General features: G+C 45.2%; 1 protein-coding gene across 1 annotated transcript in view; it reads right to left on the bottom strand.

Annotated features, from left to right (window-relative positions):
• The window catches only part of LOC132584760 (interferon-induced very large GTPase 1-like), a 37887-nt gene extending 19110 nt beyond the window's left edge, over positions 1-18777 (bottom strand). The window contains exons 1-4 of the mRNA XM_060256669.1: positions 18597-18777; positions 17075-17383; positions 9964-10287; positions 4153-4303 (exon numbers count right to left, since the gene is read on the bottom strand). Of these exons, the coding sequence (XP_060112652.1) occupies positions 4153-4303; positions 9964-10287; positions 17075-17383; positions 18597-18774 (962 nt within the window). The 5' untranslated portion in view covers positions 18775-18777. The remainder of the gene's footprint in view (positions 1-4152; positions 4304-9963; positions 10288-17074; positions 17384-18596) is intronic.
• Between the last annotated feature and the right edge of the window lie 3793 nt (positions 18778-22570).

Here is a 22570-nt window from a genome sequence, read left to right as displayed (position 1 = left end):
AGGCCATCAACCAACAGCAGATGGGGAGGCAGGAACTTCCTGTGGTGGAGAATGGCATCCTTGTCACGATGACATCACTTCATGTACAACCCAGAAATGATGGCATCAGAGGGTGCCTCTCTAGCATTTGCCTCAAACTCTGAGTGGTGGCAGGCAACCACAGCAGGGCAGGAGCAAGGAAAATCCCCCACTCCCAGCTGGAAGCTGGTAACTCTAGATTCAAGGTTGACTGGGGACAGCCCAGACCATCCTCCCAGCCCCCTGGATACCTTTCTTCAGCCAGGAAATGCCCTGCTGTACAGCCAAGTACAAGGCAGGAGTGTTTCAGGCAGAGTGAATGGAAAAGACAAGCTTATCAACTAAATATAGGAGCAAATGCCTTAAGAACAGGCATGAAAACAGGGAAGCATTAACCCAGGGTGCATGACACACACAGGGCAGAACTCCCACACAAAGAAGACAGCTGGAAAATGAAGTTCCCAAATGCAATAATTTTGATTTCTAAATACCTGATCTCCATCAGGTCAGGCTCATGCCCCTACCTTGATGTGAAGGATCACCTTCTTCCAAAAGCAGCCTCACAGCCACTCAAGCTTGAGGGAAAGAACACTCCCCCTCCCCCCTTGCTTGGCCTTATATGCTGTCTGTCAAAAGTCTGCCTCTTCATCAGCACTTGGATCCTGTTTTTCCCTCCAATTTCATCAGGCCCAAGTCTAGAGGGTGCCTCGGAAAGATAGGGCTGCAGGGAAATTGACAGCAAAGCCCAAATCCTGTGTATGAGGGAAAGGCTGTCTTGAGGCCTACAGGTGGTTCCACTCCTCAGCCTAAGGCCTAAGATCATGGCAGCATGAAAAGCTACTTTAGACTGAGTCAGTCCAATAAACCACCTAGTGTATCCTATTGATTTTCACCCAGAATAATACATAAAAGAAATACAGTCTATTAGATATAGGCTTTGCCACTTATGCTGGGTCTTAAAGGGAAGGAGAGAGAACCCCAAGTCTGAAAAAGTCAGAAGCTACTCTAAATGACAGCCAGACATGCTCCAAAATCTTAAACTTGGATCTTTTTCAGTCCTGTAGTCCAAGATCCTAATTGCAGGTGCCAGGGATTCAGTCAAGCTTGCGCTCTTGATATCCAGGAAGACACCCCTGTACTGATTCCCAAGCCATGCACCCCTGGAATGTGATATTGCAATGTGACCCTAGAATATTAATATGACACAGCAATGCCCATTTGAATTGGAATGGTCTTTCTTGCACATAAGGGAGAAAAATCCAATTCCTTCTTAGGCCTCAGGCAGGCTGGGATTGATGTCAGGCCTGGTTCACAGGCTAGACAAACATGGTGACCAATGCTGAAAGCTTAAGAAGCATCCATCTTTCTGCTCCTGGAAATGAAGAATTCCAGGCTCAGAGAGGGACTAGTGGGCAGACCTGCAAAAGTTCATTCACTTCCTTTGGCAACCTTTTAAAGTCCTTTTATCAAAACATAAAGAAAGAAGGGATACCAGGAACCCCACAACACAAATAAATGGCTTGTATATATATGTTCTGTTATTCTTCAGGGCAAGACAGCAGAAACACAAAAGATTAAAGGTTAAGTGGCCATCTTGTTGTGAATATGTGGTATAATTGCAAACTGGTCTCACATTTTCTGCCAGGGAATAACTTTTAACAAAGTTTCTGTTTTTCTTTAATTACTGCTAAGGCTATCAAAGTCAACCAGTCTCCTGAACACTTGATGGATGCCTATCCATGTTTGACATTAAAGGAGAAATCTATCACTTTTGAGGAGCTTCAAAGGAATCAGTTTGGGAAAACAGGGCCATAAAAAGTCATTTGGCCAGTGTAATTAAAATTCCTATGTTGGGGTATGGATCTATGACACCACGATCTCTGATTGGATATTCCACATATGACACTCTGATTTTCCATTGGTGTGACACTCTGCCTCCTCATTGGGTAATTGAATCGCTTGATGTGACGTAATTTACCCTAGAAAACAGGCAACCCCACCTGTCAGGTTTAGGGTCGAGAGAGAAAAGGAGAAGTCGGAAAAGAAAAGGGAATTCCTCCATCCATCCCTTCCTGCCCTCACCCCACCCCCCCTTCTCAAGAGAAATCTCCCTCCAGAGGCCTTGTGTTTTCCTCTGACTGAGTCTGCTCTGCAAGATCTAGGTATCGTATCACCCTCCCCCATCCATACTTATTCAGCTAACCTCTTGTATTCCTTGTATGCTTGAAATTGTTTGATTGGGATGTAACTATTTGAAAACCTATACCTATAATAAAATTCATTATTAACCAAAGGATTTTCAGTGGTCTATCTCCGTAAACATAAACAGAGATCTGCGCTCACTTTGCCTCTCATATACTCACCATTTTGAGCTAAGAAATATTAATATTCCCCAATAAAAAGTTAGTTGAGGTGTAACACTCGGACTAGAGATGCCATTTCCATGGTTGGAGTGGAGGATGCCCAGTCCCACACTTATATTGCTCACTGCCACTCTAACTGCTGGCAGGGGGAAAAAAATAGAAACAAAACCCAGTGGTGGCAAAGGTATGGTGATGTCACTTCTGGGTTTTATCACAGAGTTCTTGGCAATTCCTAGAGCTACATGCTGTCACTTCCAGGTTTCCCCCAAAAGTGACATATGTATGTCCATGATGCCCTCCCACCAAGTTCTCACTCCCCACCCTCCCACCAGTTCAGAGTGACGGGAGTGATGGCCTTGATCAGGCCTCATTCTAGCAACCAAAATAATAAACAATGGTGTAAGGTTGAGCAGAAACACTCAACAGTAGTTTATTATACACAGAATTTAGTAATCCCGATTAGTTCAGTAAGCCCTTTAGAAAGCGCCTCTAACAAAAAAAAGTCCATCTCAGGCTCTGGTTAATTTCACAGATGTGTTTCCAGCGCTGCTTGATAAATGGTGATAACAGGTAAGGACATGTCTTCCAGGGCTTTTATCTAAGCCTGTTTCAAGAGGCTCTCTCTTTATCAAATCACACACCTTGAGTCAGAACTGTAAAACATTTTTTTACAACACTTCTCTTATCAGAAACAAGTAGCACTGAAATCACAATATAAATAATAAATAATATATAGTACTTCCTAAGAGCTCACCCACAGCTCCAGTTTTTTACTTGCACAAGTCCACAAGGTCAATCCGGCAGTCTAAGTTCTCAGCAAGAATGGAAACACCCTATTCTCCATAAATAATCACATTCCTTTCACCTGCCGTTTAACAATCTTAAAGATACAGTAAGCCAAACAGCATGCACTCCATGTAACCATACTATTATACAATTTATCAAACTGCTATTATTCTAACAATAACAGTGTGAGTCTCCACAAAAGGCTTACATCCAGACTTGCACTCTTACATACAGCATATATCAATTACAAGACAACATTAATCACAGAAAACATGCTGCCAATTACAAGACACACAACATATAACATATAAGCAGTTCTAAAACATTTACATACAGATTCTCTTATAAATAATTGGGATTGCTACATTCTACGTATGATAAACTACTGTTGAGTGTATATTGTGAGAATACAAGAACACACCAATATAAATGAGTTGTACACGGTGTTTATTTCTGCGGCTGCTCATTCTAGCAACCTGCAGTCCTTAACAGAATATAAAATTTTAGTATATTGCCAAATTACAGAATTATAAAGTATTTGGGGGTTGTTTGTTCATACACATACAAATAACAATGTGAGCAGCAACAAAGTCCCTTGCAACATTCTTCTTTTTAGATATCTCAAGGGATGAGCCTTACAGCAAATGGTTGTGAGCAACTGAAGCACCTAAAAAGGAGAGCCTTGATAGGGATTAATACTGAATGGGTTTAAGGCAGCTTTCCCTGGCTTTCTGCATGTGAGGGACTGAGTCAGTAAAAGGTGCCAACACTGCAGGCAATCATGCGTGTTACCATTATCTCTCTGTTGTAAAAACCTGTGCCTACTGATTTCACCTCATCTGGCTGTTGTTAAAGGCAAGAGACCTGGCCAGGTCCTCCCTGTCTTTAACCAGGTTCATTAAAAACCCTAAAAGAGATAAGTCAGCAGCTTTGTTGTAACAAGATTGGCAAAGTTTTAGTTTGCTGATTAATCACTAGAGATTACCCTTGAGGGGAAGGTCCAGGTGAAATGGCTCCTTTCAGGTTCTGCTCCGCTGAACAGGGGCTCTCTTCAGCTGGTGTTGACCCAGGTGTGTTTGTTGTGCACAGCAGCCTGGCAGAATTCTCTTTTGTTGATAAGGAGAACTGTTTTGTAGCTAGAAATAAAAGACACATTGAACAACTTGGCTAGTGCCATTCACAAGACATATCCATGTAAGGTGAATGGGTCCAATGAGGGTAAGGATTGTGCTTCCTGGCCCCACTGTTCAGTTTCCATACATTCACCAAAATGTGCAGAGACTTTCTACAGCCATGTGCACGTGAAGCACCCTTATACTAAATTGGTCCAGCAAAATCAGTCTTGTCTACTCAGACTGGCAGGTGCTCCTCCGGGGCTCAGGTAGACATCCTTCACATCAGCTGCTACCTGGTCTTTTCCTGGATATACCAAGGATTGAACCTGGGGCCTTCTGCATTCCAAGCAGAATGGCACCACCACTGAGCTACCACCCATCCTACAGCAAGCTGTGCTGTGCATCCAGGTACACAGTGTAGAAAAGGACCCTATAAACCAAGGGTGGCCAAACTTGCTTAACATAAGAGCCACAGAGAATAAACATCAGATGTTTGAGAGCTGCAAGAAATGAACACTAGATGTTTGAGAGCTGAAAGGAAAGAAGGAAAATAGGTAAGGGAGGGAAGGAGAGAGGTGGTGTAGCGGGGAAACCCTATTTATACGTTACCAATTTCAGTTGGATCAATCACAGAGGCAGCAGAGGCGAAATCAGGAAAACAGCTCTCTTTATTTCATGTGCACATGGGCCCTGTACACGGGCTACAGACCCGAGAGTCTGAGCCCTGATTGCAGTTAACCGCTGCCTTTTATACCATTTCTCAACCCATATGCCCACCTTAATACATTTCAGCTGGTGTTATAAGTTTCTGGCTCACTGACACAAGACCACAAACACGGAAGTGCACAAGTCCACAAACACAACCGTGCACATTACTGCACCTGAGCTGTTTGCGGTTAGACTCAGGCCCACTTGTTTATCAGCCTGGCTGCTTCTAACTATTGTGGGCTTCCTGCAGGTGCCTGCTGTAACTTCTGCTTTTTCTACACAGCACTACAGCTACTTGCATTGATAAAAAAGCAATCTTAATTTCTTATAAATCTTTTATGCCTAAAGCTTAATTAACATTTTCCTAGCTATGCTATTCATCTATTATAATGATTACTCTTTTATTCTGCATATTATGATAGCATAGGCACACATTAGTTTTCTCCTTTGCAAAAAGAGGAAGTGCTTTTTAAACAAGAATATAGCTTGCGGTTTGCTTAAGATGCTACAAATTTCACTGTTTGTCTAGCTCAGGGGTCCTCAACCTACGGCCCGCGGGCCAGATGCGGCCCGCTGAGGACGTTTATGCGGCCCGCCGGGTTATGGCAAAATCAGACCGGAAGTGACGTTCGACCTAAACTTGCGTTAGCAACGCACACTTCCAGCACTGGGCTGAGGCGGCGGAGACAGAGTGTGAGGTGATACCGAGGTGAGGTGAGTTCCCAGGCCAGGGTGTGTGGTGTGGGGAAGGGAGAGAGATGCAGAAGACGGAGAACTGACGGCCCGCGGCCTTGTACAGTAACGGCAGTCCGGCCCTCCAACAGTCTGAGGGACAGTGAACTGGCCCCCTATTTAAAAAGGTTGAGGACCCCTGGTCTAGCTGTTTGCCCAGCTGCTAGCTGGTTCCCCTTCTTGCTCAGGCAGAACCACACACAAAGCTTTCTAAAAGCATTTCTGTTTGCCTTATTGACCCTACGTTTCTCTTATGCTTAAGCCATGTATATATTGATAGATATCGATATGGATTTTACTGTTTGGCCTGCTGCCACAGTGGAAAGAAAGCAACTTTAACTTTAATGCATTCTCCAAGCCTCTGGCTGGCTTGACTTGGATAAGTGATTTATCCCCAAGCTGGCTGATGTGGTGGGGGCTTTGAGAGCCACACAATATGTGTAAAGAGCCACATGTAGCTCCTGAGCCACAGTTTGGCCACCCCTACTATAAACAGTCACTGGTTGCCTAAAGGACACCCTCCAAATTTTATTCCAAGAACAACCTCATGAAATAAGTTAGGCTGAGTGAGAGAAATGGGTCAAGGATCACCTTGCAAGCCTCATGGCTAAGTGGGGATTTGAATCCAGAACTCCCAAGTCCTTACACTTGGTCATACATCCCTTACACTAGCTATAGTGTACTTGTCATCCAGATTCTTATACAGAAATGTTGAGGAACAACCGGACAGGTGCAGGGTGAAAGGCATATACTGGACCCCACCCATACATCCTTCCAGTCTCCCTAGCTTGTCAGCAGTAACAGGCTAGCCACTATCTATATCTTCTTTCCAGTGTGAGAGAGCCAGGCGTTGTGTTCTGCTCTCAGAACTCTTGTTTTGTTTCATTTTGTCTTTTTCTTCTCTGGGAGTTTCCCACCGGGGATGTTGTTGCTCCCTATTATCGCATTATTTTATTTTGTTTACATTCTGTTCTGTTTCTGTTTTTACTGAGGCCTTATTGAGTCTTGCCAGATTTTTGTATTTCCATATTTTCCCTTTTATCTTATCTGTGCTTTTCCGCTTTGGTTGGTTTTGTCAGCCTGTTAGTGGCAACAACTCCTTCCCTGTCCATTGCTAACTGGGGTGGGTGCGTATAGACGCTGCCATATTTCTCTCTTACTCCTTTTATTTTTCAGTCTATTTGTTTTAATCTTCTATACTACAACTTGTATATTTTTCAACCTCTTAACCCTTTAACATTTTTTAAAAATTTTAATTCTTAATTTGCTTCTCCACCTATTCATTTACGTATCTACTACTGAAGCATTAGAAGAGACAGGAACTACATAAGGCAGTTCTTTGCTCATTTTTGAATTGCTTTTATGTCATATTTTTCCTCACTCTATATTTACTTTTTACATTTACTACCCATGCTTAACTCCATTTTATATTTTTACTTTACCTTCTACATTTTATATTTCACTTAGGTGATCTGTAAACCTGGCAACCTTCTTGTTATTCCAAAAAGAAAATTAAGGACCGGGTTTTGCACTACATTAATCCAAGATGTATTATCACGCAACATTTTGCACATTAAGCTCTTCTCCCTCTCACTGCTTCCAAAATCATCATCCCAAGTAGGGTTTCTGATCCCCAGGTGGGGGCAGGGGATCCCCCGGGTTGGAGGCCTACCCCCCCACTTCAGGGTCATCAGGAAGTGGGGGCAGGGGAGGGAAATGTCTGCTGGGAACTCTTATTATTTCCTATGGAGATTTATTCCCATAGGGAATAATGGAGAATTGATCCACAGGTATCTGGGGCTCTGGGGGGCTGTTTTTTGAGGTAGAGGCACCAAATGTGCAGCATAGCATCCAGTGCCTCTCCCCAAAATACCCAAGTTTCAGAAAGATTGGATCAGGGGGTCTAATTCTATGAACCCCAAAAGAAGGTGCCCCATCCTTCATTATTTCCAATGAAGGGAAGACATTTAAGAGGTTTGTAGTTCCTTTAAATGTGATGGCCAACACTCCCTTTGGAGTTGTTATGCTTGTCACATCCTTGCTCCTGGCTGCACCCCTAATGTCCCCTGGCTCCACCCCCAAAGTCCCCAGATATTTCTTGAATTGGACTTGGCAACCCTACTCCCAAGGAAGACTTGTGTTCATTCTTCCATCTCAGATTTCTATGCTAAAAAATCCCTACAGAATCTGCAGCACCCCCACCCAGTCTTCCCTAACCATTCCCTTTCAGGGAAAGGGAAGATTGAGTTGTGGTACTGCAGATTTTATAGGGGGCAACACCCCTATGCCCCCCCCACTGGCTATAGCCCTGGACATGGCTACAACCAACTACTCTGCCCCACTCAGCAGCAACTCTGCAGTACTTAGAATTTCAGTTCCATGCCTGAGAGCTACAAGACTTTATAGGAATCAAAAGAAGGAAAAGGAGTCAACAATAGTCTTTTTCCTGAGATCCTAGCTTCTTCTTTTCATAATTAACTTAGAATTCATTGAGAGTGAGGTAAGTTCAGAAAAAAGACTTATAAAAATCGAAAGTACTACCATGGATAAAGAAAAAGTGTAATTGAAAAGCGTAGGACTACAGCATCTGGAAAATCAAATGTATGTGGGAAAATAAATTTTTTCTCCTTGCACTTCTTATCTCTGTGACATCTGAAGAAACAGGCAAATCTGACTTGTTGATCAGATTGAAACACTCCCAGTTGCTTTCTTCATTTGATCAGTCACCTCTCATTAGGCCATATACTGACATATCTCTGCTTTCTTGGATGCTTGCTTCCCACTACCTTATATGAGCATCTGTTGGGGGGTGACATGTCAGGTTGGAGACAGGTCAAAGCAAGAGCAAAACACTAAGGTCGTTTTCGCACTCACCTTAATCAGCAGCGATTACCCGCTTCACCGCGCAGGATCTGCACGGATTTCGCACTAATTGCCGCGGAGCACCCAGAAGAGCCGGAAAGTCCCGGCACTTTTGCGGCGCAAACAGAAACCGCCAAAAACCAGTTTCCGTTTGCGCCGCAAAAGCACCGGGACTTTCCGGCTCTTCTGGGTGCTCCGCGGCAATTAGTGCGAAATCCGTGCAGATCCTGCGCGGTGAAGCGGGTCGTTGCTGCTGATTAAGGTGAGTGGGAAAATGACCCCTATGTTGAGGAATAAATAAATAGCACCTTTCCTATGCCGAAAGCTTGGGGAGTATGGAATGTTTTAAAGCAGGAAAAAAGGCAGCTCAGGGAGACATGACAGAAGTTTATAAAATTCTGCATGGTATGGAGAAAGTGGGTAGAGGGAATTTTTTCTCCCTTTCCCATATTACTAAGACTCAAAGGCACGTAGTGAATTTGATGGACAACAGGTGTAAGACAGAAGAAAATATCAGTAATTAAATTGTGGAATTCATTGCCAATGTATGTAATGATGGCCACAAATATAGATGGCTTTGCCCTGACTTGGATAGCCCAGGAAAGCCCAATTTTGTCAGATCTTGGAAGCTAAGCAGGGCAAGCCTGGCAATACTTGGATGGGAGAACTTGGAATACCAGGACCTGGAAGCAGAGGCAGCTGTATTAAGCCACTTCTCTGAACATCCTCCATGCCCCAGTAGGGGTCGCCAGAAGTCACCATGACTTCCAGGGATGTGTGCACTCCCCATAGATGATTCAGAGGTGACTTTAAAAGGGCTTAGAGTCATTCAGAGATTATAGGTCTAGCAGTGGCTACCAACCCTGGTAAGTAAAGTGAACCTCCGGGCTCAGAGGCAGGAAACCTCTGAAACTTGGTGCTAGGAGACAACATCACGGGAAGGATTTGGCCTCTATGCCATCTGTTTGCCCTTCAGAGCAACTGCATATCCATTTTGTGAAACACAATGATGGAATGCCAGTCTGATCCAAAAGAGCTGCTGTTATGTTCCTATGTACAACCCAGTAGCTCTCTCCCCTATCACTGAGAATAGTTTCCTACTTTGGCTTCCAGGTTATTCAAAAAGATTTTTATCCCACCCTTCCTATTCCCTAAGTATGGATTTGAACCCAAGACTCTCAAATCCTAGCCTAACATACCTTACTAATTCCAGTGTGCTCATTATCCAGATTTTTGGCTCTAGTTTCTTTCCCTTTGGATGCAGGGATGCCTGAAATCTTGGATTTTCCCCTGGATCTCCAGAAGAATGCATTTTTTTTGCTCCATTTCCTATTCTAAACCCCAGAAGCACAAAATCTCCAGATTCTCAACATGCTCACCTCTCTCTGGGCACACAGTAGACACACCTGGTTTCTCCGTTCCATCTCCACCCTCAGTGGCATCCTGATTCTTCCCTTCTTTTCCCTGGGTGGAGGACAGAACAATGTCTGGGTTCTCAGCTTCACTTCCTGTTCCTGAAGGCACTAGAACAGCTCCTGTCTTCTCAACTTTTTCCTTTCCTGCCGCTGAGGACACAGAAGAATCCAGACTTTCAGCTTCATTGCCCTCCACTGGGGACACGGCTACACCCAACTTCTCTGTCTGACTTATCAGCAAACCTGCAGTATTTGGGATTTCAGTTTCATGCTTGAGATCTACAGGACCTGTTAAGAATCAAATAAACAATAATCCTGATCCTGAGATCCAAGGTTCTTCTTTTCATAATTAACATAGCATTCATTGAGTGTGAGGTGAGTAAATTCAAATGGTTCAGATTTTCCTGGCCTGGAGGTGCAACAGTTAAACAGGAAAGGTAGCACCTCTTGAAACAAAGACATAGGAGCGCTGGGAAGAGAGATCCACCTTTTTCCATGAGGGTTGTGGACAACAAAGTGTGTGCGTTTAAACGGAAACATTCTACACAGGAAGCAACAGGTAAAGTTGATTTGAGAGGACAGAGATCAATTTAGTTTATACCATAAAACAGGGGTGTCAAACTCATTTGTTATGAGGTCCAAATCTGACATAAATGAGTCCCTGTAAGGTGGGGCCATATGTGTCATAAAATGTAATGTCAGGTAGCAGAGATATAAACTTTATAAAGGACACAGACAAACACAATTAAAGATTAAAGACTTAAATAATGCTTAAAAGATTAGCACACTTGCAACATTTGTTTATTTAACAGTCTCTGATAACTGACACCTCTTGCTCGGAGTTGTTTCATCAAAATATGGAAGCAATGTCTATGCTGTAGCAATCCTGAGTATGCTGTACAGGTGTTGTTCAGGCAGTGGCGTAGGGAGGGGGGGCGGGTCGCCCCAGGTCTGGGGGGCCCCTTGGCAATGCCAAGGGGCCCCTCAGAAGCCGGCTGCACTCGCCGCCTTCCCCGCCCATGCGCGGGGCCCGGCGGCGGTGGCGGAGGCCGGAGAAGCGGCGGAGAGGCCGGCGCTGGTCGCTGGAGGGCCTCCAGCGACCAGTGCCGGCCTCTCCGACGCTTCCCCGGCTCCGCGACCGCCGCAGGGCCCCGCGCGCGGGCCTCCAGTGCAGGCGGAGGCCGGGGAGGGCGTCGGAGAAGCCGGCGCTGGTCGCTGGAGGCCCTCCAGCGGCCTCGCCGCCGGCCTCACCGCCTCGCCGCCGCCGGACTCTCCGCCGCCCTGGAAGCAGGTAAGGAGGGCAGGCAGGGAGGGAGGGGGCCGAAAGCGGGAGGGGGCGGCTGGCGGGAGGGGGCGGCCTTCCTTCCCTCCCTCCTTCCTTTCTTCCTTCCCTCCTCCCTCCTTCCTTTCTTCCTTCCTTCCCTCCCTCCTTCCTTCCTTCCCTCTTTCCCTCCCTCCCTCCTCCCTTCCTTCCTTCCTTCCCTCCTTCCTCCCTCCCCCCTTCCTTTCTTCCTTCCTTCCTCCCTCCCTCCCTCCTCCCTTCCCTCCCTCCTTTCTTCCTTCCCTCCTTCCTTTCTTCCTTCCTTCCCTCCCTCCTTCCTTTCTTCCTTCCCTCCCTCCTCCCTTCCTTCCCTCCCTCCTTCCACCCTCCCTCCTCCCTCCCTCCCTTCCTTCCTTCCTGGGCTCTCAAATATCCGATGTTCATGTCTTGCGGCTCTCAAACATCTGACCTTTATTCTGTGTTGCTCTTTTGTTAAGCAACTCTGGCCACCCCTGGAGTAGACAATACTGACTTTGGTGGACCCAAGCACTGATTCAGTGTAAGGGAGCTTTGTGTTTGTGTCTTCTGGTGCAATTTTGATCTCAGATCCTGTATTTACTTCATCAGTATATGGGATAAGGCACTTTCTCAACTGTGCTGCATAATGCAGCCTATTTATTTTGTCCTGTTTGCTCTGTTGGCTCTATCTGTGCCACCTTCATCACTTTCGGGGTGTGGATCCCCCAGTGGGGTGGGCTCCCGACTCCCTCCGCTGGCTGTTTCTGATAGCCCTGCGCCCGCTCTTTCATTTGATATGTGTCCCGTGCGGGTGCCACCCTCCTGCCGGGAGATGCCGCAAAATGAGCCCCCTTGAGGCTTATGGCGGCAGGGCTCGGGGGAAGCGAGCTAGACTGCTGTTCTTTTGAGGGGTTATAGAGTGTTTCGAGCCCGTCCCTGTGGCATCGGTCCCATCATTGTGGGACCCAGGGGGGCGGCGCAGCGGCCCGCTGAAGCAGCCTGTCGGTCACTTCCGGGTTCCTGTCCTGCATCTTGACCTGTGTTATTAATGACAGGCTGCTTCGGTGGGTCGCTGCGCCGCCCCCCTGGGTCCCACAATGATGGGACCGATGCCACAGGGACGGGCTCGAAACACTCTATAACCCCTCAAAAGAACAGCAGTCTAATAGATCTAATGATCTATTGGACAAACTACGTAGTCTAATGATCTATTGGACAAACTACGTAGACAAGAAAACATCCAAAAAGTAAATAATACAGAACAGATTAAAACAAGGATCCACGCCTTGCAACACCAAATAAATCTACTGCTATCAGAGGAGCTTGAGAGGAAACTAAAATGGACTAGACAAAACTACTTTGAGAACGCGAATAAAACTAGTAGGTGGTTAGCCTTCAAGCTGAGAAAAGAAAGAGAAAAAAAAGTTATCAGATCATTGAAGGATGAGAACCAAATAGAAATGGTCAAAGAGGAACAATTGAAAGAAATCGTGAAGAAATTCTATCTGAAGTTATATAAGAACCAGCAAGTATCTGAGCCCCAGCAAGATGAATATTTAAAACAAGCCAAGATGAAACAAATTACAAACCAGCAACGGGAATCTCTGGAAAATCCGATAACAATGCAAGAAATTGTGGAAGCGATTCAAGGCCAGAAAAATAATAAGACTCCTGGCTTAGATGGTTTGCCGATTGAGTTTTATAAGTGTTTTGAAGAGGTGCTTTTAATACCATATAAACGTGTTTTGGAAGGAATAAGAGAGACAACTAAAATACCTGAATCATGGCTGGAGGCGTTAATTACATTAATATATAAAGGTGGGACTGAACCTACAGACATTAAAAATTACAGACCGATCTCATTGCTGAACGTGGATTACAAAATTTATGCGACCATACTAACAAACAGGCTTAAAAAGATTATCCCGAATATTATACACGAAGATCAATCTGGTTTTATTCCCGGAAGAGTAATGAGACAAAACGTTAGAATATTAATGAGTGTTCTGGAATACTATAAAGAACATCCAGATAAACAACTTGCGGTAATTTCATTGGATGCAGAGAAAGCCTTCGATAATGTAAATTGGAGCTTTATTTTCAAAACCTTAACATCAATTGGCTGTGGAGAAAATTTTGTAAACTTGATCAGGTCTATTTATGCAAGCCAAAAAGCGAGAATAAATGTTAATGGCTCCCTGACGGACCCAATAAAGATTGAGCAAGGCACAAGGCAAGGCTGCCCGCTGTCCCCTATTCTCTTTGTTCTAGCATTGGAATCGTTACTGCAAATGATCAGAGAAGATTCGGAAATCAAAGGAGTGAGAATTAAAAAGGAAATCTATAAAACGCAGGCTTTTGCTGATGACATATTAATTACGTTGGAAAATCCAAACTCCTCAATTGGAAAGTTGATGTCTGCTTTAAAACAATATGGGGAAGTAGCAGGTTTCAAAGTCAACTATCAAAAAACTAAGTTCTTAGCTAAAAATATGACGAAAGAACAAATATCTGAATTAGAAGTTGAATCAGGATTTGGCTATGAAAAAAAAAATTAAATATTTAGGTATAAATCTAACAGCAGAATTGAAAACTCTGGTAAGAGATAATTATGAAAAAATATTAAAAGAAATTAAAACTGACTTAGAAAAATGGAATGAACTGCAAATCTCTTTACTGGGAAGGATTGCAACAGTCAAAATGAATATACTGCCGAGAGTGCTGTTTTTATTTCAGATGATCCCTATCATCCTCCCAAAATCCTTTTTCAAACAACTTAATAAAATAGTGGCAAAATTTGTTTGGCAAAACAAAAAACCTAGGATCAAACTGAAAGTCCTACAAGATAAGAAGGAAAGAGGTGGGTTTGCCCTACCAGAATGGCAGATCTACCACAAAGCGTGCATCTTGACTTGGATCAAAGACTGGCTGTTATTAGAAAATAAAAGACTTTTAACTCTGGAAGATGCGGACCTTGTTAAAGGCTGGCACTCGTATATATGGTACGAAGACCCCAAAAAAGGGAGCATCTTTTTTAGACACGAAATAAGAAAGTCTTTGTTCAAGATTTGGGCTGAAATTAAAAAACAAGTATACAGATATACTCCCAGATGGCTCTCCCCAGTGGAAGCTTCAGTGCACCCCAATCTTTTTTGCTGGGGAAACCACCTTACTTATGAATCGCTACTGGATCCTAAACACGAATTGAAAATCGAGGAAAATGTGGATATGGATTGGTGGCTTAAAATGCAAGTTAAATCAAGATATAAAAAGGACAACGAAGTAGGATTCTCCAAAAAGTTAAATGAATTTGATTGCATTATATTAGGAACTGACCGGAAGCTTACTTCAAAAATATATAATTGGTTACTCGATTTGAAAATGCAAGACGAAAATGTGAAGGAAAATTGGATTAAATGGTTACAGGATTTTGGTTATACCATCGAATTAAGCGAATGGGAGAAAATATGGAAAGAGAATTTGAGATTGACAAAATCTGCCCAGCTAAAAGAAAATCTATATAAGATGGCTCATCGATGGTATTTTACCCCAGAAAGGCTTTCCAAAGCCTTCCCAAATGTATCGGATAAATGCTGGAAGTGTGGTAAAGTAAAAGGTTCTTTGTTCCATATATGGTGGAAATGTGACCTTGCAAAAAAATACTGGGTGCAAGTTTCGCTCTGGTGTAAAAAGATGTTAAAGATTAATATCCCGCATGTGCCAGAATTGTACCTATTGAACATATGTAAAATCCCTATATCTAAAACAGCGAAAAAGTTATTGTTTTATATTATTACAATAGCGAGGACCTTATTTGCTAAATATTGGAAAACGTCTCAGATACCATCTAAAAGAGAGTTTATGTTAAATCTTTTAAATGCTGCAGAAATGGATATGTTAACATGTAGATTGAATGACGGGAACATGGAAGAGTGTGAGAAAACGTGGTATCCAATGTATGAATGGGCAAAAAAAATGGGATTTGAATGGTCTTGAATAGAGATATTAATATTACAAATATTTAGTTTCTTGTATATTCGCTCCAGAAGATAAAATGTATATAGATTATGAATAACATCTTTTTTGTTGTTGTTATTGTTGTGAATGCTGAATTGTTGTTTAGTTGTTACTTCTTTGGTTGTTTTTTGTTGTTGTGTAATGTTACAATAAAAATGTTAAACTGTTAAAAAAAAAAAAAAAAGAACAGCAGTCTAGCTCGCTTCCCCCGAGCCCTGCCGCCATAAGCCTCAAGGGGGCTCATTTTGCGGCATCTCCCGGCGGGAGGGTGGCACCCGCACGGGACACATATCAAATGAAAGAGGGGGCGCAGGGCTATCAGAAACAGCCGGCGGAGGGAGTCGGGAGCCCACCCCACTGGGGGATCCACACCCCGAAAGTGATGAAGGTGGCGCAGATAGAGCCAACAGAGCAAACAGGACAAAATAAATAGGCTGCATTATGCAGCACAGTTGAGAAAGTGCCTTATCCCATATACTGATGAAGTATATACAGGATTTGAGAACAAAATTGTTTCCAGCGGTGATATTTGGGGGATTTTTGGGGACGTCACAGGAAGTGCTGTGAAGTCACTTCCTGTTTCCGGCAGTGGCATTTGGGGGAAATGATGTCATTTGGGGGAAGTGATGCCACAGGAAGTGATGTCACTTCCTGCTTCCGGCAGGTGGCGCGCGGGGATGATGTCACAGGAAGTGATGTCACTTCCTGTTTCCGGCAGCTGGCGCGGGGGAAATGATGTCACAGGAAGTGATGTCACTTCCTGTTTCCGGCGGTGGCGTGACGTCACTTTCTGTTTCCGGCGGCGTGCACACACGTAGGGGGGCCCACATAAATCTTGGGCCCTGGGCCCCGAAAGCCCTAGCTACGCCCCTGTGTTCAGGTGTGTGTAAGTTGCAAACCTATTTTTGATTTATTGACATTCATTTCAGAAATCTCATGGTCAATGCTCTGTGCACCCTGGAATCCAGGGTAAAACATGAAATGGCTGGGCATTGTGAACTTTTGTACATAAGTTGCTTCATGTGCTGGTCAAGAACATGCGACGGCACCATGACAAAGACTGAGGGCTATGTGTTTGTCTACAAAACTATAGTCTTCCCAAAAGAAATAACTACAACTTCTATGAGGCAATGCAAGAATACAAAGACAGTTATGTATAGGGGTCAGTATCAGCCTATTTATATGGGAAGTCTAGGTTAAAAATCTCCAGTCTACAAAGGAAATGTGATGGGTAAACTTGGCCTGGATACACACACTCAGCCTAATCTACCTCACTGGCTTGTTATTTCTAACCTAAATAGTTCACATTGCTTTCCTATTGAGAAAGACCGGATCATGAAGGCATGAATACAGAGAAAAAGGAGAGGCAAAACCCAGTTGAAACCAGGACAGCCTGGAATAAAAAAGCCTACACACACATACACACACAGACTCGTGAGCCTGATAGGAGCCCTCGGGGAGCCTCATCCTGCCCCCGGGCCACATGTTTGACACTCCTGTAAAACATATATATCTCCCTTCTCCCACCATCTGCAGGGGTTTACAAGAGCCAATCAAGCAAGAATCTCCTTACTAATGGTGAAAGCTGACTTAAACTGATAGGAGTTGGGTTTTGCCAGTGCATGGTACACTACAGGAGGATGGAACCTCCCTGACACCATTTGATTTGGTTTGAGCTCTTGGTTCTTTCTTTTCTCACTGGGGACATTAAGAAGTTGGTAAACTTTTAGTTTCCATGGGAGGAAGAATTAACACTGAGCACCAAAAGGCAAGACTCACCATTTTCCAAATATTCAGAGAGTGGGCACAAACTGGGGAAGACATGCCTCAGGTTTTGCAGGCAGTCTAGGAACAGTTCATGTGCAGTCTCTCCCTTTCTCAGCACTGTGTCAATCAGGTTTTGCAGCAACCTGTGTGGATCCTTCATGCTGCTCAAGGAGAAGTACTCGCTCTGACTAAGGAGCCGGTGGGAGTCCACCACATCCAGGATCAAGTCTGGCTCTATTTGAAGGAGAGCTTCGGTCAGCTTCCTCCTGGCCTCCTGTATAATGTCAGAAGGCTTTTCAGTGGAAGCCATGGTGGAGGGAGCTGAAATGTTTTGGTAGAAGAAATCACGTTAAAAGAGATAATTTAAGAGAGGGGTGCTAAATATTTCGAACGGTTTAACCATAAAATGAGAGGAGGCAAATTCTCTGTTTCAGTCTGATCTCTTGTTATACAAAGTGTGCCACACAGGAAGCATTTAGAAACCCCATAGTGCAATGGTCCCCAAGTTTGTGTCTTTATAGTAGGTGGGGCTTTTGCATACAAAGGCTTCCAGTCAGCTATTGGAAATCTGATTGACTACAGGGACTTTTTTTGTAGCAGGAACTTCATTGCATATTAGACTACACACCCCTAATGTAGCCAATCCTCCAAGAGCTTACAGTAGGCCCTGCACTAAGAGCCCTGTAAGCTCCAAGAGGATTGGCCACATCAGGGGTGTGTGTCCTAATATGCAAAGGAGTTCCTGCTACAAAAAAAAAAAAAGCCCTGGCTGTACAAATTTTTAAAAATGTTGCTTTAGCATCAGGTGCCACCATAGCATAATGATCTTTACTGGTTACTGAAAGTAACCTGCAGCAGCCATTTTGGGGCAGGATCTACATCCAGTGGCAGTCTTCTTTGGCAGCCATTTTGTGGCTGTGTCAGAATTTCAGAAATGCCCACAGGCTCAAAAAAGCCCCCCCCCCCGCCATTGCAATGGTAGCCATATTTATGTAATTGCTTCCCTTTACACAGAATGGGGATCAGATTAAAAGAGGGCCTGGGTGGCTATGGTGGCCCCATTCAAACGGGTCCCTCTAGCTGTCATGTTAATATCACTTGGATCAGCAGAAAACACAAGGTGATGTGATTTTCCATGAAAATGGTGGTCCTGATGCTGCTTTTTGTTGCCCACACAAAAGCCCTTCCTTCTCATTCTGGAAACCCAAGGCTGCATTAGCTACCGATGTTCATTCAGACAAACAGGCAAAACCACAGGAATCAAGGTCAGACTCAGGGCCAGTCACAGGTTTGTTGTAGGAGACCAAATGCAGGACAGGAAGACACTGTCGGTCCTCCCTCTTTCAGGGGATAAAAACGGCTCTAAGCATGAGAGCAAAGCCCTGCCTTTACAAGTAACAGGTGCCAGCTTCATCTCTAAAATATGCTTTCAGCAGCATTCTCCGGGCGCCGCTTCTGCAATGAGAGCCACCCACTGAAATGGTCAACGTCCAGCAAACCTAGATCAACTTGAGAAGTAATCGAGGGCTCCTACCTTTTGCTCCCAGCAAGAACGAAGAGACCTTTTTGCTCCAGGTAAGAAAACTTTTCGTTGCCTCTTTCCCGTATGGCTGCAGGCTGCAGAGAGCAAGGATAACCGAATTTAGCGATATCGAAAGAAAGTTCGCGGAGGCTTCTGGCGCTTGTCCGGTCCTCCCACCCCTTTCCCACATAACAAGGACGAAATCGAAACTTAGGGAAATCGAAAGAAAGTTCCCGGGGGCCCTGGACGTAAACACACCGGTGTTTCCCGGAGCTCAGTGTTGTGCTGGTGGTTCTTCCAAGAATTTCCCCTCCCTCCTTTTAAACACTGTGTTGTTTTAACAAATAAAGACCCTTTTAAGAGCGCACGCATGATAAATAATCGAGGTCTTACTAACCCCCTCCAGAGGACAGATTCTTTTTCACCGTAGCAGAAGCTGAGTATGTAGACATATGCGGGATCACACCTTTTGCTTTGGATTTTCCCTTGGTTGCTGATGGAGCGTACCTTTGTTGTAGTGGTTAAGTGTGCTGACTCTTATCTGGGAGAACAGAGTTTGACTCCCCACTCCTCCACTTACAGCTGCTGGAATGGCCTTGGGTCAGCCATAGCTATCGCAGGAGCGGTCCTTGAAAGGGCAGCTACTGTGGGAGTCCTCTCAGCCCCACCCACCTCACAGGGTGTCCCTTGTGGGGGGAGAAGATATAGGAGATTGTAAGCAGCTCTGAGTCTTTTGATTCAGAGAGAAGGGTGGGGTATAAATCTGCAGTCTTCTTATGCAGTCTACCATAAGGACACTTTCTTAACAGGACCAAGCCACAATGACTAACGGGAGTCTTGAGTAGACCACTAACTGCATTCAGGCTCAGTAGGTATAGATGGGGTCAATATACTGGCTGGATGGGAGATCCAGATTGAGTGGGGATCCCTTCTGACTTGAACTCCTTCTGGGTGGGATCCAGCCAGCTTTCTGCTAATGAAAAAGGGAGAAAGCAGGGCTCTCTTTTTTTGTAGCAGGAACTCTTTTGCATATTAGGCCACGCACCTCTGATGTAGCCAATCCTCCTGGAGCTTACAGGGCTCTTCTTACAGGGCCTACTGTAAGCTCCAGGAAGATTGGCTACATCAGGGGTGTGTGGCCTAATATGCAAAGGAGTTCCTGCTACAAAAAAAGCCCTGGGGGGAAGGGTCTCCTTGGACCACCCAGAAAGTCTATGATGGGGATGATGGTATTTGCATGGGCAACATCAGTGTGCGGTTGGGTCAGGGGAGGTGGCTTAGGGAGGTTCTAGTGCCAGGACTCTCTTGACTTCAGAGAACAGGAATACAAGGTGGAGAAGGAGCATTCTGAGGGTTTTGAAATAGTGTTATACACTTACCCCTTCTCCAAGCAAGAAGCAGCTTGCCTACTTCAGTCGGTAGAGCATGAGGAACTTTCTCTCAGGGCCGGGGGATTGAGCCTCTTGTTGGGTGCAGTCTTTGGAGAAGATCCATAGCTCAGTGGCTTAGCATGCAGGACCCAAGTTCAATCCCTGGCATCTACAGTTAAAAGGATCAGGTGAGAGGTGATACCAGAGACGAAGATGCCAGGCTGAGTAAAGGATGACTTTGCTGAGGAAGGGGCCTGGCTCAGTCTAAAACAGATTAATGTGCTTGTGTGTTCATGTCCCCGAGTTGATTTTCTTCAACTGGTAGAGCTGTGGCAATTAGTGGCATTTTTTAATATATGCAAAGAGAAGCTCCCTCGGGGCAGCAGATTTTACAGGCCAATATTCCCCAACCTCTGGGATGGGACCGACAAGTGGGTCATGAATCCTGCAGAAGTGGTTGCGGGCTCTCGCGTCAGCTCCGTTCCCCTCCTTGCCTGGCGCCCCACTGAATGCACACTGAATCTCTGAGGAGGAGGAGGGGGAGTGTAGTGAGTCAGCCGGCAGTCCCTGGTGAACTAGACTTACGCCTGCAAAACGGCACACTTTCTTGCCCAGCACAGCATCTGACTCCCTTAGCCTCTCATTGTTTTCTTTCTTCAGTTGCTCTCCTCCCTGTATTTTCCCTTGATGCTGGGCGGACATGCCACCTAGCTGTTTCTCAGCTCTCCCATTCCCTTAAAGGGCTTGCATGTGTGTGTTCAAAGGCAATTTGTGAGCTGCATCTTTTGTTGCCAGCTTCGAAGGTGCCTTTTCTTTGCGACAACTGCTTGCTCCAGCCCTGCATGGTGCAGCAGTAGCTCCTGTGCCACACAAGGTGTATGCAAGGGCACCTGTGGACTTACAGGGGGTGGAGGGGGGTTATGAGCAATGGTGGTGGAAGGTGGCGTCAAGTCACAGCCAAATTATGGCGACATTTGATGGGGTTTTCAGGGCAAGAAACGTCCAGGGGTGGTGGTTTGCTGTTGACTGCCTCCACATCATGACCCTGGTACACCTTGGAGGTCTCCCATCCAAATACTAGCTAGAGCTGACCCTGCTTAACTTCCCAGGTTTGATGTGATTGGGCTAGCCTGGGCTATCCAGGTCAGGGCTCACAGACAGTGGTGCAGACTATACTTTGACAACTGGGAACCCCCATAAGGACTTGCAGGAGGCATCTCATTTCCTCCTCCCACAAAGCCTTTTCCCTGCTTCCTTTTCTCTTTGCAAGGGTGCCAATCTTCAGGTGGGACCTGGAGATCTGCTGGAATCATAACATCTGCCAACTACAGAGATCACTTCCCCCTTAGGGTTTCCAGGTTGGGGAATTCCTGGAGATTTGGGGGTTGGAGCCTTGAGAGGGTGAGGTTTGGGGAGGAAAACAACCTCAGCGGAGTAAAATGCCACTCACCAAAGCAGCCATTTTTTTCTAGGCCCTAGAGTCTAGGAGAACTGACCGCTGTAGACAGAGCAGTTGTGATTCTGGGTGAGCTCCAGCTCCCACCTGGAGGTTGGCAACCTTAGTTCCCCTTGCAGGAATAGCTGCTTTGGAGGGTGTGGTCTTTGACATTATATCCTTTTGAGGTCTGTCAGGCCCTGCCCAATTTCCTAACCCTCCTCAGGCCCTGCCCAATTTCCTAACCTGGAGTTGGCAACCCCGTTTCCACCCAACAGTCAACCTACCTTTACCCTGCCTCCCATCTTAAGCCTTCCCTACCACCTACGCCCAGGTGGGTGATGCCACAGTTCCCTCCCCCATTCTCTCATTCTCAGCCAATTCACCAAACTACCTCTCATCTTCAGCTATATTTATTTTGTTGATACTCTGTCTTTTTCCACAGTGGGGAGTGACCAAAGCATCATACATGATTCTCCTTTCCTCCTTTTTATCTGTACTACAGAACCAGTTTGGTGTAGTGGTTAAGTACACGGACTCTTATCTGGGAGAACTGGGTTTGATTCCCCACTCCTCCACTTGTAGCTGCTGAAATGGCCCTAGATCAGCCATAGCTCTTGCAGGAGTTGTCCTTGAAAAGGGGCAGTTTCTGGGAGAGCTCTCTCAGTCCCACCTACCTCAAAGTGTGTTATGGGGGAGGAAGATAAAGGAGATTGTGAGCTGCTCTGAAATTCAGAGTGAAGGGCGGGATAGAAATCCAATATCTTCTTCTTCTACAACCCTGTGAAGTGCATTAGGCTGAAAGTAGGTGACTGGTCCAAAATCACCCACTGAGCTTCCATAGCAAGATGGAAATTTGAAGCTGTGTCTCCAAGACCTGACTCTGAAGCTGTAATCGCTATACCGCACTAGGTTTCAGAGGGTGGCTGTTGAACAGCAGCAAGCAGCCAGGCATGCAAGTGAAGTGGTGTGAAGTCACCCAGATGTTCCCTGACTGGGAAATGGGTATCTGGATGTGAGCTGGCATTTTGTTCCTGGATTAAGGCTTTAGGAGCCAGAAAGAAAGTAAAGCCTTCAATCTGGGAACTGGGGTTGTTGGCATTTTGTAAAGAGAACAAAGCGTGTAGGAAGACAAACATGAGGCTGCTGGGCAAAAAACTAATTGAACTCAGACTCTGAAG

This window comes from Heteronotia binoei, chromosome 15 (assembly GCF_032191835.1).
Source record: "Heteronotia binoei isolate CCM8104 ecotype False Entrance Well chromosome 15, APGP_CSIRO_Hbin_v1, whole genome shotgun sequence".
NCBI lineage: Eukaryota > Metazoa > Chordata > Lepidosauria > Squamata > Gekkonidae > Heteronotia > Heteronotia binoei.
This window is presented reverse-complemented; position numbering and strand designations above follow the sequence as displayed.